Here is a 17702-nt window from a genome sequence, read left to right on the forward strand (position 1 = left end):
CGTTGAAGTGAGAACATCAGCCCTTGGGCGCGAGATCGGAGTCGTAAGATCCCGTCGGTGGTTGTCGGTTTAGAAGCAAGTAGCTTACTTCTTGGCAGCCTTGGCAGCGGACTTGGTGACCTTGCCGGAGCCAGCAGCAGCCTTCTCGACGGCCTTGATGACACCGACAGCAACGGTCTGTCGCATGTCACGGACGGCGAAACGGCCCAGAGGGGGGTAGTCAGTGAAAGCCTCAACGCACATGGGCTTGGAGGGAACCATCTTGACGATGGCGGAGTCACCAGACTTGATGAACTTGGGGGCGGACTCAACAGCCTTACCAGTTCGGCGGTCGATCTTCTCCTGGATCTCGGCGAACTTGCAGGCAATGTGGGCAGTGTGGCAGTCCAGAACGGGGGCGTAACCGGCACCGACCTGGCCAGGGTGGTTGAGGACAATGACCTGGGCGGTGAAAGAGGCGGCACCCAGAGGGGGGTCGTTCTTGGAGTCACCAGCGACGTTGCCACGTCGGATCTCCTTGACGGAGACGTTCTTCACGTTGAAGCCGACGTTGTCACCGGGAAGACCCTCAGAGAGCTGCTCGTGGTGCATCTCGACGGACTTGACTTCAGTGGTGACGTTGGAGGGGGCGAAGGTAACGACCATACCGGGCTTGATGACACCAGTCTCGATACGGCCGACGGGAACCGTGCCAATACCACCGATCTTGTAGACATCCTGGAGGGGAAGTCGGAGGGGCTTGTCGACGGGACGCTTGGGGGGCTCGATGGAGTCAATGGCCTCGAGGAGGGTCTTGCCAGTGAGCTTGCCGGACTTGATCTCACGCTCCCAGCCCTTGTACCAGGGGCAGTTGGTGGAGGGAGTAAGCATGTTGTCGCCGTTGAAACCGGAGATGGGGACGAAAGCGACAGCCTTGGGGTTGTAGCCGACCTTCTTGATGAAGTTGGAGGTCTCCTTGATGATCTCCTGGTAACGGGACTCGGACCACTTGGTGGTGTCCATCTTGTTGATGGCAACAATGAGGTTCTTGACACCGAGGGTGTAGGCGAGCAGGGCGTGCTCACGGGTCTGGCCATCCTTGGAGATACCAGCCTCGAACTCACCAGTACCGGCGGCAATGATGAGAATGGCGCAATCGGCCTGGGAAGTACCAGTGATCATGTTCTTGATGAAATCACGGTGGCCGGGGGCGTCTGTTGATTGTTAGTGGTGAGACATGTGTGACAGAGGTGACAGCAACATACCAATGACGGTGACATAGTAGCGGGGAGTCTCGAACTTCCAGAGGGCAATGTCGATGGTGATACCACGCTCACGCTCGGCCTTGAGCTTGTCAAGGACCCAGGCGTACTTGAAGGAACCCTTACCGAGCTCAGCGGCTTCCTATTGTTGGACCGGTTAGCGTTTGTTGTGAACCACGTGATGATGCGCGCCAAGAGGGTTTGGTGTTTTTGTGTGCAGGGATCAGGGCTTTGTCCAACGTCGCCCGAGTGGCGGGGTAAATGCCCCACCAAAAAAATTACGGTCGGACCGCAAAAAATTTGGGACTCGGGAGAAGCGGGCGCAGAGCGTATCGCGAGGGAGGGAATTCGTTGTGGAATAGCAAGGCGCGATCGGGGGAGATGTCACCAACCTTCTCGAACTTCTCGATGGTTCGCTTGTCGATACCACCGCACTGGTAGATCAAGTGACCGGTCTGTAGATGATTGTCAGCATGAAGTGACTGATGAATACCCCGCCCGAGATGCCAGGCGGGGTTCCACGACCCGAGATAAGCAGATCGCGATGAGGGTTTGACTTACGGTGGTCGACTTGCCAGAGTCGACGTGGCCGATGACGACGACGTTGAGGTGAGTCTTGTCCTCCTTACCCATTTTGGCGGTTGTTTGTGATGTGCGTTAAGTGTCTGTTTAGAACGTGCTGCAGAGGGAAGAGGTCAGCAGGTGTGGGAGGTGAGAGAAAGAGGAGGCGGCGATGAGAATGATCGCGAAGGAACTGTGCGCAAAAGCAAAGAGTCCTCGTGATGATGCTCAAAGGCCTTTGATGGAAGGGAACGTACAATTCGCAGATCGGATGCTTGAACCGGGTATGCGAGACGAAGAGCAGAAGGGAAGAAAAAAATGAAAGGAAGAGGTGGGAGGAGGAGATTTAAAAAGGTGGGAGGAGAGGTGGAGGGGGAGGGGTGGGGAGAAGGCAGCTGCAGCGGGCGCGGGGCAACCAGCTGGCCACCGGCCGATGAGCCCTAACAGCAATGAGGTTTTTTTTCCTGCCCGCACTGCGCAAGCACTGGCAGAAATTCCCAGCCTGACACCCAATCACAGAGCCTAGAGGCGGTTACGGTCTGTTTGAAGTGTGGGTGCCTGCCCTTGGATACGGCGTGTGGGCAAAGGCATGATCAGTCTGAGGAATGGTACGAGGACGACATTAGGAGGGGCGAAGCCATGGAGATTACGGGACATCAGAGGCTTTTCCTGAAGAGAGATGGAGTCTAGATGGAGTATCTACTGGAGCTATTTGCTTGAATTGATGTTGCCATGAGCTGTTGCGCGCTTTGACGGGTTGTTGCGGTGTTGCTGAGGCCTCTCAAGGTTGATATCTGAGGGAGGGGAGCTGGGACAGCTGTCTCTTTGCCCGGCAAGCAACCTCACTGTTTGGTATGGCATTTGGCATTTACAATTGTGAGCACAGTACAGTAGAGCCTGTCGATAGCCATACGGGAAGCTACAGCGGCGTTCAAGACCAGAGACGACCATCACCAGATATCCTTTGACCGCTTCCATTAGCCATCAATCGACCATGCCACTGATCTCGACCTCAAACCCAATATCTGGCTTCCACAGCAGCAGGGCTGAAGGACGGAAAAAAACAAGTTGTGTGGACAAGGTACATGTCATCTGTTAGCAGATACCTGCGGGGACCGATTTTTTCTCGAGCACCGCCGCCCAAGGAAGGAGCGCCAAAAAAAAATTTCACACTTACGGCCCAAGCAGGAAAAAATTCAACAAAGGGCCGCCTAGCGGTCGAGGCTTTTCGGTGGGTTTGTGTGGTGGATGCTACAGTACGCGGCGGTTGTCTGGGGCCCATGGATGGATGGGCTTGCTTGCTTGCTTGCTTTGCAGTCCAGTCCATGGATGCTGCGACAACCCAAGCCGTGGGACCTGCCCTCTGCCCAACCCACGGGTTTTGCCCCTCCTTCTGTCAGCCCAACGCAACGCGGCGTGAGTCACTGAAGGGAAAGCCTCTATCTGATTATTCTGTTTTCTCACCGAATGCGTCATGTAGATATTACACCGGGTGAGATATTCCAGTTTTTTTCGTGCCCGAAATGACTGATTGCGCCGAAAGAGCTCCCTTTGGTTATTCACGGTTTTTTTTTTTCTGCCCGTGTCGATCGGGAGGGAGGGGAGCTTCAGGTGCTTGCTGCCCCTCTTCTCTGGCGCGGTCTGTTTCTGGCTCAAACTCCCTGTACGAATCAACGTCATGCCCCACCACTAGCGCCTCCTAGTTGCCACCGCCGCTGGGAGCCCAGTGCACGGAAGATCTGGCCGTCTTCAGTCGAGGTCGCATATCAAAATTTTTTTCCTCGGAGCTGGAGGGGTAAAATGGAAGGATGTGAACGGCCCTCAACAGAGATGATATGACATCAAGGCACTGACAATTTTTGGAGCTTGAGCTGTAGAAGCGTCTTAATCAACAGCTGATTCATTCAACTTCGGTAATTCCCGTCTCCCTCATCGTGTGTCGTGTCTGTCTCATGGCTCGACTGTTTCTCTGCCCCTCCCCCTCCCCCTCCCCCTCCTTGGCAACAAGCCCCTCCAGAAGAGTTCAGTCCGACCAAAGGTTGCTGGGGTCCTGTAGCCTCTAACCTCAAAAGAAAGCGCGCGCCAAAACAATGAGGGAGGGGCGACAAGAAGAAAAAAAAAACTCCAGCCATGGTGGAGCCTCGACGAAAGGTCTTGGTCCTTTGATGCAGCTCACACCTCACGTACCCGCCGCCGCCAAGGCTCGGCTGGTCGCAGTGGAGGTCCAAGTTGAGGTTTTTCCCAAATCATGGCCGATTGTGTGCAGGGCCGGCCTCTGAGTGGATTCGATGAACTGGCGACTGGGCCATGCGCGGAGCCACTGAGAGCCGGTCAAATTGTCAATCAGTGCAAGTCGTTGTCTTGTCGAGGTGCCACCACGGCGGCGGCAATCCTACCTCATGTTCGAGATTTCGACCAGGTCCAAGATAGGCAAGGATGGGCCTCGGCCTGTCTGCGAGCTGTCGCATCTAGCTCCAGCTCTCGACACCATCTCTTGGCCACCTGCCGCCTATCCACGGCCGCTACGTTTGAGCAAGAGTCAAGAAGCTCCAGCTCCCAGAGCTTTACTAGTAGATACTGTACAGTATGCGTGCCAGCTGGTCTCGATGTGCGCTGTCTTTGCAGACCGCTCAGTCTGCATCGTGATCCTTTGGCCTGTAGTAGGTATTTGCCATCCTCAACAACCTCCGCCGAGACTGGAGGTTTGTCCACAGTGGGTATGCCCTCGACGCATGTGTTGCCTCTGCATCGGCTCCGCCGTGAGCCCGTCGTTCGGCGGCCCATTTGTAGTTCGCGGAGAAGTCTGCCAGAACGAGGTGGAGGCAACTGCTTGCTCCATTGATGTGCAATAGTGATGTATTTCATGATTCATAGACATCGTCGCAGATTTTGTTGCTGTCCTGAAAAGATTATTGCAGTTTGCCCGCGATGTTGGTAAAACAAGTTCAGGGTAGCAAAGCCGTGAGAGAATCAATAACGGACAACTCCATCAGCCCGAACCCCCATCCAAAGTCAAGGATGTTGTGACTAGATACTAAGCGAACCCAAAGCGTATCATTACACATTCCAATAAAAAATAATCGTTGCTATTGCGTCTCGCTTGCGCTTGACCCGTATTGGTGTCCAGGGAGTCGAGCGGAGCCCGTAGCAAATCCATATAAAGCCACCAGCCCCAACCCTGGTTACACGAGCTGATCTGCATTGGCCGAATCGCTGCACTTCTTTTGACTTCCTTCCCCAATGGACAGTGAATTGGCCACTGTCTGGTTCTTTGTTGTGTGAAAACTGCAATTTGCTGTTTTGTGGCTATTCTACTGACTCTATAGGCAATCTGGACGAGCAACATCACCTCCAAGTCGATATCGAAGTCGATACCTGGCCTTAACCAACAAGCAAGCGAAATACCCGTCGATATCATCCTTTACGGGCCCAAATCGACTTTCCATACCTCCTTCATGACTCTATCGCACATTCGAGATCGACCCTCCTCGCACCGTCCCTGTGCAGCCTGCATAATCCCGCCCGTGCCTCCATCACCAGCTGCATCAACCCGCCAGCCGCCACCAACTGGCAAACACCTACACATCAATATATAGCCCGCAATACCAAACACCTCCCCCAACAGACAGCCAAGAGGCCTCGCCCCGTGGTCGAACGGTCAAAAACGAAGCCCGTATAGAGTAATAGCAACTCGTTGGACTCCTATAACAGTATAGGTGTGAGCCAAGGATCCCGGTGCAAATCCGGGTGCGGGTATCTTTTTTGGAATTCTTTTTGCACTTTTCCTCGACAAGAGGGATCCTGCGCCTTGTTTGAGGGGGATTGGCTCGTTCTTGGCCACCGTAATTGCGCTTGAAGCCGCAAATCCGCCTTCGTGATGTTGACTGTTGAACATGCTTGGTGTGCTTCACCCCAACGTAGAACAGCACTCGGGTCCAGCCCAACACCATTCTGGCAATGGACCACGCAAGAAGCAATATTAGAGCATTGTTTTGAACGACCAATTACGATTTGGTATATGTATTTGGCCTTGAGGCCGCGTATATCAGGCCAAGCCAAGTCCTGCTCGGCCAAACCCTTATGCATCCCCCTCTATATGAAGACCCAGTCACCATTTCACCAAAGCATACCAATCATTGCGCCTTGCCCCCCGTCTTCTTGCTCTTCGCCTTCTCCATGCCCTTGGGCGTCTTCAAACCAGCAAACACGGTCGCGACAACGACCGCCATACCAGTCGCACCCATACCGTAGGCAACCTCTCGGCCTGCCCACCAGTACACACTCGTGAACAGGATAGGTCCCAACCCACGACCGAGCTGGCCCCAGCTGCGAAGCATACCCAGCTTGTTTCCACGCTCATCCTCGTGAGCCTCGAAGCTGCTCAGCGCATTGAGGCCAGTGACGACAGTAGCGGATGTCATAGCAAGGCATGTAGCCGCCAAGTACAGTCCGCCAATCGTCGTAATCTGGCCAAGAAGAATAAAAGATGTGAGACAGGCGAGTGTGCCGATCTTGATGCACAGGAGAGGAGGAAGGCGTCGCGTTACGCCACCCTGGAGGATTGATGCGACCAGTCCGACGTAGCCCAGAAGCCGACCATTCTTGCCAGAAGTAAACGAGAAGAGCTCGTAGGTCATGAAAGACAGAGAACTCTCCATGCCGGAGAAGAAGAGGAGGAAGACAAAGTGCACGGCATTAAGGATGAAGTGCGAGTTGGTGCGTTCAACGGCCTTGGGGGCCGGCTTCTTCTTCTCACCCTCCTTGACGTTGACACCAGTCAAAGCAGGCAACGTCTCAGGGAGACAGAAGTAGAGATACACCGTCTCGACAACAATCAGGCCAAGACTGAAACCAGCCGCTGTAGCAAAGGGGTTCGCAGCGAAGGTCGAGAAGGTGCTCAGCCATGCACCGAGTCCAGGGCCAAAGGTGAAGGCAATGGAAAAGCAGGCACCAATCAGAGCCATGGTAGCACCGCGGGAGGACTCGTCCGAGATATCGCTCGCCATAGCCGTTGACAGTTGGATGTTGCCCTCGGATAGACCACCCACGATGCGGCTCGCGATGAAGGTGCGGAAGTCGACGGCCGCGACCCAGAGCAGGACGGAGAGAATGTTGCCGCACATGGAAGCTAGGAGGGCCTTGCGACGGCCATATCGATCGGAGAGAGCGCCGATGAGGGGAGAGGCAATGGCCTGAAGGAGTCTATAGACAAAGACATTATTAGCAGTGACAAGCGCCCTGCGATGGTATGCTGACGTACGAGAACATGGAGCCCAGAGCACCGCCCAGCAGCACGATATCATATCGCGACTCTATCGGACGTGAAAACGAGGTCTTGTAGCGGTGGAGACCGGACAAGACAGTTTGGAGAAGCGTTCGAGGGCCATTGTCGTCGAGCGAGGGCTCCTCGCCTTCGCGATCGCGGTAGAACTCGAGGAGCTTCGGGAACAGCGGGAGGATAAAGGTGAAGGAGATCTAGATTAGAGTTTCCGTCAGAATCGCGGGCGCATGCATGCAGTGTGCAAGAGTTGGAACATACCAGATCGAGCAATAGAGAAACGGCAATTACGCGAAGAACCTTCTTCCTCGCGACGGGATCGAGTCCAGCCATGGCGTTTGGTTGCGAATGTGAAGATGATGTACAATAAGAGTTGTGGCGATGAGACCACGGAAACTACAGGTCAATAGGAAAGAATCAAAGACATATATACGTAGAAAAGGAAAAAGAATTGACCACAAGCGCTCTCAGGAGACAGTGGAAACTTGCTCAACTGATGGCATCCGTCGCTTTCGGGGTCGTCGAATCGAATACGTGGTGGTGGCAGCTTTGACGCCTCTGGTTGGTCCGGGCCGTGGCGTGGAGGTGATGGAATCAGCCGTGCGTGTGCCGTGGCGGATGCCGTTCAGGGCCCCTGACCCCTGTGTCTTTAGGGGGGTTTCGTGGCTGCAGGCTCTTGAGATCTCCCCACCATTGATGGGCATCACCCATTCTGCATCAGCCGTTTATCAATCTGGCTCGATTCACGGCAATGCTTGGACGAGGATGCCAAGGAACGGTACTGATTCAACTTGGTGATGGCCTCAGGCTGAGAGCTTCAGGTCACTTGCAGAGGGAAGTAGTTGCACTGAAATATGTATGTATATTTTTTGTCGTGTTTTCTCATGATTCTTTTTTTCGTTTTCATGGGTATTTTGTCGAGAATCTTGCTTCTCCGTTCATCCTCCTCCACCATGGGCTCCCGTCCCTTCAACCCCCACGACTTTGGTTCAAAATTGGTATCTTATGATCTTTTCCGATCCGGCATTTCGTATAAGACATCCACCACCTTCATGACAAAGGGAATCAAAACACTCGCCCGTGCGCCTATAATCGGCGGCGATGGGTGATTTGGTGTTGATGGTAAAAAAGGGGATAATAAAAAAAGGCCACCAGCGGTAAGTCCGCGTTTTTAAACCCAGACGCCGCGCTGAAACCTTGATGGTATAAAAAGGAAAATCGCTTGCCCAGAGACACGGTGATGATCGTGAAACACTTTCGGTAAAAACGATAGGGAAGCCCAAGATGAACTCCAGCATCCATAGATAGAAATCAAACTGATAGAAAGTACAAGACATAGTAAAGGGTATTGGCACGTCCAGGTGCCGTATCCAAAGGTATCTTCCATAAACAAACATCAAACTCATGACTTCCTCGAGTCGTGACATTATTTCATCATTCCATCCATCATACATCTCGTTTCCATCGCTCATATGATAATGATAAAAAGGCAACAGGGTATAGGTGGCAAAGCAGAGCAAGGGCAGAAAAGCGAGAGCAGAGCAAAGCAGAAATACCGTTACCTATTGGTATATTCGTTACGAGGTATCGAACCACGTATTTAGTAGGCTTCAAAGGCAAAGCGAAGACCCTCAGATCCCTTGACTCGTTGTTAGTGTTATTGTTGGATAGGTTGAACATGGAGACATACCTTGTAGGGGATAGGCATAAAAAAGTCAGCAGCGGGCTCGCAGTCTCGCACCCTCGTTTCGTAGATACTCAAGTAACCAACATCTCCAAGACGTTGGTCACCGTCGTCGCTGCCAAAGACAACACCACCGCTTCCCCAGCGGCGGAAGAGCTTGGCCAGCATAAGGTAGAGTTCAGCCTGGGCGAGAGCCATGCCCAAGCAGACGCGGGTGCCAGAGCAAAAGATGTCGAGGTACTTGTCGAGTCGCTCACCATCCTCAACCCAGCGCTCAGGGTGGAAGCCCCGGGCATCGTAAAATATGCTCTCGTCCATGACGGTCTTGTATGGGCTCATACCCACGATGGAGCCAGGAGGTAGGCGCCAGACTGTGTTGTTCACGTGGTCATGGTAGACGAGGGTCTCGTCTGCGGCAACTCGGGCGAGCCGGCTGCTAGTTCCGATGCCGAGACGCAATGCCTCCTTGACAACTCCGCGAAGGTAGGGGAGCTTCTCAAGTCGGGAAAGCGGTGTCGTATCATGAGCATCGGGAATGGCAGCAAAGAGCTCGTCGCGAAGCTTGCGAAGAGTCTCGGGGCGGTTGAGGAGGTGGAAGGTTGCCAGGGACATGGCCCAAGAGGTGGTGAGAGTACCGCCTTGGACAAGGATCTGTCCCTCTTGAACTTGGGGTGATGGCTTCCCCCGCATTGAGCGAGGCCTCGAGAGCATGGTAGGGTGACCACCATCCATCGTCCACTTGCCCGTGCTTTGGGGTGGGTCGATGCTGTGAATGTGCTCGAGGATATCGTTCTTCATCTTCAAGAAACCACCCCAACCAGGCATGCATCGGTTCGAGATGGACTCGGGCAGAGCATTGACAAGTGTGAGCACCCAGTCAAGATGCTGCACGCATGGTCCCATGTGGGTGCCGATAAGAAGGTCGTTGGTGACTTCAGCTCCGAAATCCGGCTTCTCGACAAGATGATCACTTCGAGCAAAAGCATACTCGTTGATAACGTCTACACACTGTTAGACTCACTGACTATCACGGGACAGATAGAGCTCACCATTGGTAAAGGCAGAGTACGGGTACATGACATCCAAAGGTTGACCGTTGGCCACCTCGGCGTAGTTCAGGAACGCATCCAGAAGGGCATCCACTCTCTCCTCAATCACCGGCTGCAATTTGCGCACAGTCTGAGTTGAGTAGAAAGGGTTCAGCGCACTTCGCCGCAACTTGTGAAGGCTGTGGTCGATGGCAGCAAGAGAGCCTTCAGTCGCAGTATTAGGTCCCGCCAAGGCGTTGGGATGAGGTACTCGCGTACGAGGGGCGCCGGACTGCATCGTGTTAGTGAGGGTTTCGGTGGAAGATCCCATGGTGTACTTGCCTGTTGTGTATAGAACGTCCACTTGTCCCGGCGCCGGCTGGGTCCAGTGTAGAGCTCCGAGAAGAAGTCGGGGTCTCCCACGTGGACCTCCCAGGGGTTGATACGAACAATAGGTCCGTACTTTTCGTGCATGTCGATGATCTTGAAGGTATATTGTCCCCCCAGGACAAAATCATAGTAGAACTCATAGTACTGAGTCAAAGCTGCCAGCTTGGGGCCAGGGATATGGGCCAGAGGACTGAGCCATAATCTCTGGATAACCAGCTGGACGAGGTAGATGAGCCAGACACCGGCGAGCAGGCATCCAGTCTGCTGCCAGGTGAGGCTGGCGATGATCTCTGGGACCGCCATGATGGTCTTAGAAGAAGCCATTCATGAGCGACTCGCCCGGACAGGGCGGCGTTGTCATTGAAAGGGGGAGAGAACAGAGGGAGTCGGTGATACTGGAGGTGCCATGGGCTCTCCAGGCTACAGAGGCCTTTGATTGTCTTTGGGACAAGACCAATGCATCTCAGCAAGCAGTCGAGGGGAGCATGCAGGACGAGCTGATTTTGTATTGCAGCCAAGGGCCAGGCTCTCACCGCATGGACTCCTGTGCAAGCAGGTGCTGTGTGGGCTGGGAAGCTAGGACAGACCCCCGGGGCGCGAGCGGGCCGCGTGGAGTCGAGCTCATGGCGGTGAACGATGTTTGAGGATTTTAAGACAAGGGCTGAACCGGGGTTGTGCCAGCTGTCACCGCAAGTGCTGTGCTTGCCGTTGGGCAGAACAGACTCGGCGGAGCCAAAGGTGTGTTTGTCCTTGTCGTGATCGCGTGGGCGAACCAATAGGTGTGCCACCCGAAGCCGGGGAGCTTGCAAGCAGACCCAGACGCTTGCCCCCAACAGGAGTAGCCATTGGACCGCTAACGCGCGGGACAGAGTCAGGAACAGAATCTAGCAGAGGTTGGTCGTTCAGGGGCACGCTGATGAGCTGGACTTTTTCGCTCAGAAAAGAGCCGGAGACCGGCGAGGTTGGAAAGACGACATGGCATGGGTTTGGCTCGAGGGGAGGTTGGAAGTGCGGTGGACGGAGATGGTGTTGTTGATCGGTAGCATCCGAGCGGCGGTGGGGAGGCTGGATAGCCAGAGACGAGATTGGGGTCTCCAGCAAACCAAACAAAAAAGTGGAAAATGCGAGGACTTGGCCATTCATGAAATTGGCCGAGAAGCACTTGTCAGAGCGCGAGCTATGCATGTCCTGTCTGTCTGAAGGAGGTCTGAGGCAAGTGATCACGGGCCAGATGTTTGTTGTAGAAGTGGGTGTGCTGGATCTGTAGGAAGCCTTGATCCGGCACGCTAACATCCGACTTTGAGCGCGAAGCTAATCCCTTTCCGACAAGTGAGGACCTAAAAGGGAAGACGCGTTCCCATTTCCGCGTGCTCACCAACGAGACATGGTGTCAATTTTCACAGCCCTCAAGATAAGAGAAGGTCTGAGCATTCATGGTCTTGCTCTTGCGGGACTGCAGAGTCTCAGCCTGTGATATCGATTTCCCAATCACTCGCATATTCTGACAACTTCTCGGTCCTTCATCCGGGCCAACATGCTCTGCCGCGCGGCTCGAGTACGAGACATGCCCTCTAGATCAGTTTCGTCGACTCTGCAGCAGCTGTCATACTGTAAAAAGCATCACAGTGCTGTATTCATCAGCCTGTCGACCAATTTGGGAGGCCCAGCGTCTCCGATCCTTGCATGCAAATCCGGCTGATACGACATTCCTGGCGGCATCAGCCCATTGCTGTAAGCCATCCTTGAGGATCGCACACCGCACAAAGCGTCCAATCTCGAGCTGCTACGGAAACCACTCGAGACCCTGAGAAATCGTTGCATACGCAATCTTGTGGCAGCAGCAACGCAGAGTTATCGTGATATCCTCGTGGGCTCCCAGATGATGCCTCTTCTTTGGTTCGCAGGGTCCAAGCCTAAGCCAGCTCCGCTCGCCTGCTTGACATGGTGATCACGCCACCGGGCAAAGTAGGGACTCATTTGCATAATGATAAAGTGTCGTGGCAGGCGGTTGCTCGTCCACGGCTCGAAAACATGTGAATATGCGTGAGATAGAGGCAAGTGAAACTGTTGAGCATGATGCATGATCCACGCAGCTGCTGGTGATGGCTGAAAATAGAGGGTAATACGCAGATGGTGGTGTCTTTGACGGAAGCTCAAGGCCGACTTGGCCAAGAAGGAGATGGACAGATGCACGCTGGAGCGTGCGTCCACCCTCTCCGTGATGTAATGAGACATCCGTCCAGATCATCTAGATCAAAGACCATGCCGATATCAGCGTCGTTATCACGTCGAGTGCGGATACGGCACCCGATTCCACCCACCGGAAAAAGATGGCGCACGGGAGAGAGGGTCTCGCGATGCCATAAAATGGGTCAAAGGTTGGCATCCGTCCATCCACATCCCACGCTTCTCCACCCCCACACTGAAATCCGGGGTAAACTGCCTACCTGCCTGCCCGGCCTATTCTTAGTTCCCACGTATAAAACATCTGGAGTCCAGCTGTCAGGCTGGGTTCATGGTTATTAAGGAGATGTTACCCTCTGCTGTCATGTTTGCTCCCAAGTTCGGCGTCTTTTCCGGTATAGATCAGTCCTTGTCTCGGCGGCATCCGCATCTCTATCGTGTCCTAAACATCAACCACAAACCGCCTCAGACACGGCCACTAGTCACATGAATATCGCCCTCAACGTCAGTTGCCACATCCGCGGGACGGTCCTTTGACTAGGTGAAGGGTTGCAACCTTTACTCGATCAACAGACCGTCCCATCTTTAGTCGGCATCAATTGCTCTTACTCTGCCAATCATGGTGGGTGAAGCTGGTCATTCAGACAGGTGCGTCCAGCTGGGTGCCGAAGGAAGGAGGTCTGGGTCAATTCCTTTCTCCACGATCGACCGGACGGAGAAACTGGTCTCGGAGTTCCTCGACTGAAAATTTCCTCCCTTCTACAGCTTCATCCATTCAATCTCCCTTTGATCAACGCAGTTGTACCGTCACTATCGTTCCACTCATCCCTCTGGTGGCTTGTGCACGACTGCGAAACAGTGACGGCCTTGGAACCCCTGCAGATCTCGCCGATGCGACTCGCCTCCGTGCCAAACGACGCCGAGACAGCAAGAGTGCCAGCATGTGAAGCATTGCGAGTGCATTGCGGGCAGATATGCCATGATATCCGTTCACCTCGGCGTCAATCCCAAACATCGAGTCCTGGAACGGCTTTGTGCAACCTGCGGCAAGCCTTCTCCCACAGGTCTCCGGGCCAGGTCCCACCCAGATCCCACACTCTGTCGGGTCCCCACAAACCCGGCGAACTGGTTCAAGGTTTTGCGACAGCTAATGTAGGGCTGCAACTTATGCGGCAACGTTGTGCCCTTTGCAGTGACGGCCCACGAAACAACCAGCATCCTTGGGTGACGTTTAGGGGGCCTCAAAACAATCTCGGCCGAAAGGGTAGCCCCTCAGGTTTGGGCATGGTTCACGACCCGACCACAGCCAGCTGTTTGGTGATTGAGAAAGGTAGGTATCAAAATTAGGTCGACCCTGCGGCCAGACGCACTTCTGTGTACGTTCGTATCTATGCCCTCGTTCCGTTTTTCCACCTCTTCTGATATCCGATTCAGTTGATCATGACTCCTGACCTGAGTTATCCCGTCTAATACTTTTTCCCAACCGTCCCAAGCCCAAAAGAAAGGCCCAAAAAGAAAGCAAAACCCCACAACTCCGTCCTTTCCCAGCAAGTGCTTTTATTTTGATCGGCAGTCGATATCATCATCGCTTAACAAGTGTACAGTGCTATTCGTCGAGTCGGTTGTGTTTTGTGTGCGTTGTGTTGTGGCGTGAACTCTAACCAGGGTTAGCAATCGCGAAAGGGAGGATTCTTGGTTGCCGTGAGTACTAACCTTGAGCACGCCGATTCATAACACGGAGAGCAAAAAGAGAAGAACCCTCAAAGATGCGATGCGACGCCTCATAGCTGAACGAGCTGAGGGCACTTTCCGGGCTTTGGTGGTTTGGGTGCACTTGGCTTTATCACGCCAGTGGTGTCATACGGTCCGCGCGGCATTGTGATGGAGTCGGTTTGTTGAAGCAGAGCGAATACGCGAGGCAGAGGTTGGTGAGATCAAAGGCAGATGCAAGTGTGCAGAGCAGAGCAAAGAAAGGCTGAGCGACAGAAATCCAGGGCACGCACACAACGAATTTTCGCAAAATCCAGGGGATACTGATCACGAAAAAAACGATGACGGGGCCCTTTTGTCTTAAATCCCCGTGAAATTGAGAGAGCTCGCGTGGCTTCTAAGCTACCGCTGTTCGATGACCTGGCGGTCAGCAGAATGCACTGGCACCCCTGATAACTTCCTAGCAGTCTCCGAACCCCCCTGTGCTTGTTTTTTTTACGGTCCACGGTCCATGCTACCTAGGATCGGCAGGGGCCGCGAGCTTCTGCTAGCTCCTGGTCGGAACTCAACTCAAGCTGCCGGGCTGGAGGAGGCATCCAGGAGTGGCAATTGTTTGTGCGAAGCGGCATCATGTCTGTGGAGTCTGTGGTGCGGTATTGATCAGCTTGGAGACGTGAGGCGATCAACACAAGGTGAGAGAGATTGAGGGGGACGGTCTTGTGAGTCTGTACGGAATTGACGAGCGCAGGCAGGGCGAGCGAGATGAGCCATCTAGAGGGCGGATTTGATATGGACAAGGGGGTGGCCATCAACAAGCAATGCGTCAAGGGAGAGAGTGGACACCGACCAGCAAGGAGGGCTTGTGGGGAATACTAATGAGCGGCTCCTACCAAGAGAAGCCGGGATTGAGCTTGCAGCTGGGGGCGGCTCTATTCCAAACAGATTCTAGAAGAGACGCCACCGTGCTGGTCTTCGACCTGGGGACACACGACGCGCCGAGTGTTGGGCGGAGCAGAAGGACGAACGGTGAGATCGTGACACTCTTCGGTGTGGGATTGTGACGAGTTACTTGGGCCCGGTCAAAGGATTCTAATGGGCGATGAGACAAGACCAAGAGCTGAGAGACACCAACACAAAGGGCAATCAGACTGATTCAACAAAAAAAGCAACTAGCGAGCCATGGGAGAACAGCCAGCACAACGCACTCCGTCATCCCATGTCATACCACACCGACAGCACATGTTGCTGCACGGGACCGTCACTCTGCCTCCCCCGGTTGCCCAGCCGTTGCACTGTTCACCGTTGTTGTTGGTGACGTTCGCCCACCGCTTGGGGCTCGTTACCGTACTCGGGGCTAGACCTGGTCGTCAAAGAGCCGCTTCCAAACCAGGGCAGGGCAAAGCTCCAGAAGGACCGGGACGCAGTTGCGAGGTCACAGGCCCCTTTCCGTCTGTCGGGTCCGCTCTCTCCTCACCTTCTCTCCATGCGTATCTCGCAGGTCAAATCTCCTTCGCACGAGCCAGCAAGCCCAGGCACACCTTCATTTCCCGGGCCACGTTGTTCTCAGCCCGGGCTGGCTCGCTCGGCCATGCTTCCCCTAGAGCCAGCCCGCCCGCCTGTCACAGCCCTGTTGAGCCAACCGGGAGGAACGGCCGTCTGGAGTTCCCACCACTCGTGGCACGCCGCCCTTCCCAGGACCGCGGTCCCGTGCTCTTGCCGATCTCTCGGATAATGCTTCCAGAGTTCCGGGGGGTGTCTAGTGGCAAAGGGAAGGCTGATTCTCCTGACAATTGGCAGGTTGGGGCAACCACCATCGAGGAGCGCCCGAGGCTGAGGGGGATGGATAAGGTTTCGTCATCACGAAGCGCGTGTCGGAAATAGACAGAAAGACGGCGACGGCGAAGACGGGGCTGAACGCTTCGTCCATCTCGCAGCTGCAGCGTAGCGCAGCTGATGAGCATCATCTCGAGATGGCAAAATTTTCATCTCGGACACGTCCAGACGACATCATACATACAGTAACAATTTGACAAACGCAGGGACAAGGGTGGACACAATACGAAAGACTCTTTGAACCGTCTCCTTGCTGAAGAAGGGTTTGAGGGCGCAAGAGGAGCCTCCGAGCGTGGCTGTCACCAATCGGAGCACGTTCCATGAGAACGGTCCTGTCTCTGGGCCCGCCTTAGCTCTGAGTGAATCCTCCTTTTCACTCTTCAGGCGACGACCAGCCTATGGGGTACGGTGCACAGAGCCGGAAAGAGTCAGATCATCCGGGGCGGCGCTCAGCTCTTGGTCAGCGCCGGCTCGGGCATCCCTGCTCGCCATGCGATGAACAAGAGTCAACAGGTGCCGTGCAAGTGCCGTATCGTGGGCAGTCCTTTGTGTGTGTTGGGTTGGGCTGGGTTGGGGGGGAACCTAGGACGGGAGAGCCATCCTTAATTACTGGACGCGGTGTAAGTGGAGTGCCACGCGGTGAGCACTCTAGCCTAGCGCAGCCGTGGCCGTCCAACCCAACAGCGACACAAGACAAGCTCGTCTGGTCTAACGTACGGACGCAGGGATCCAATTCCCCGTTGTCCGGAAGCGGCAGCGTTGGAACCGTGGCTCCGGTGCCGAAGCTAGCTGCCGGGGATGTGGGCGGACGTGGCGGAAGGGCTCCTCAGAGGTCCTTTCGGTAGGGTAGGGTACATAGGGTACCGGTAGGGGTTCGATAAGCGACCAGAAGATGAATAGAAGGAAAATTCCGTGGGCTGTTGTCAGTCTCGAATAGGATTGTAGCCCCGTTGTGAGGAACCGTGGGTATGGATGGATCTATGTACACCTATAGATTCTCAGAGATGCGATCCGCACCAAACAGAAAGACTGGGACTTTTCGGAGCATTATTACAACACAGTGGGTTTCTACCCGAAGCTGCAGGTTCCAAGTTGCAAGATGCTTCCCAACAAGTGCAGCAACTTGCACACCCTCTTCTCCATGATGCTGCAGGCTTGGTCAAGGAACATGGGCCGAATTCAGCTCAAGGCAAAGCAGATGGGACGACAATCGATCGAATTCCCCGTGATTTGAAACGAAACGCGGCTTCCGAGAACGTGCACCGGAGTCACCGCTTCAAAGCGTCGCGGGTAGATATCTGCACTGAGATCCGGGGCGGAAGAAACGGCGTTATGGAGCACGATGGTTCCTCGGGGCGATCTGTGCTCTCGATACTGTGGTGTAGAAATTCTGGGCCGCAAGGGCGAGGCGTTGGGCAAGAATCTGGACTACGTAGTGGGTGCGTTGGTGCTATTCTGGGATGCGGTGTAGATGAGATTGGATGAGTGGGTGTTGGGTTCTGTGACGTGGTAATGTACTTGAGGGTGTTGGTTCTTGTGCTAATGTACATGAAATGGAGACTGAAACTGGAGCTGCGCAGTGAAGGAACTTGAGAAAAATTCAAGACAATATTTATTGATTCATTGTCATCCATCCGCATGAAAACTGCCCTTTTTCATATTTGTGGTTTGAAGCCGAGTTTCCGAACTACAGGTCAATTTCCCTAGTGCACGACTCGAGTACAGGGTATTGTTAACTGCAACCAGTCTTTTAACTTTAGAGTTACAGTAGATCTCTCGTCTGGGGTTTTGGT

General features: G+C 54.3%; 3 protein-coding genes across 3 annotated transcripts; all 3 read right to left on the reverse strand.

The window, feature by feature from the left end:
• Window positions 1-84: 84 nt before the first annotated feature.
• NCS54_00421500 (translation elongation factor EF-1 alpha) lies at window positions 85-1874 on the reverse strand (the record flags this gene model as incomplete). The annotated part of the gene is made up of 4 exons (XM_053149760.1): window positions 85-1193; window positions 1245-1383; window positions 1634-1696; window positions 1803-1874. The coding sequence occupies 4 exons, from the start codon at window positions 1872-1874 to the stop codon at window positions 85-87; spliced, it is 1383 nt and encodes a 460-aa protein (XP_053005735.1).
• A 4061-nt stretch (window positions 1875-5935) lies between these two features.
• Window positions 5936-7413, reverse strand: NCS54_00421600 (Hypothetical protein; the record flags this gene model as incomplete). The annotated part of the gene is made up of 3 exons (XM_053149761.1): window positions 5936-7004; window positions 7063-7277; window positions 7342-7413. The coding sequence occupies 3 exons, from the start codon at window positions 7411-7413 to the stop codon at window positions 5936-5938; spliced, it is 1356 nt and encodes a 451-aa protein (XP_053005736.1).
• Window positions 7414-8680: 1267 nt separating this feature from the next.
• Window positions 8681-10485, reverse strand: NCS54_00421700 (Hypothetical protein; the record flags this gene model as incomplete). Its single annotated transcript, XM_053149762.1, has 4 exons — window positions 8681-8719; window positions 8771-9765; window positions 9814-10084; window positions 10135-10485. The coding sequence occupies 4 exons, from the start codon at window positions 10483-10485 to the stop codon at window positions 8681-8683; spliced, it is 1656 nt and encodes a 551-aa protein (XP_053005737.1).
• Window positions 10486-17702: the final 7217 nt, after the last annotated feature.

Source organism: Fusarium falciforme, chromosome 3, assembly GCF_026873545.1.
Source record: "Fusarium falciforme chromosome 3, complete sequence".
Lineage (NCBI taxonomy): Eukaryota > Fungi > Ascomycota > Sordariomycetes > Hypocreales > Nectriaceae > Fusarium > Fusarium falciforme.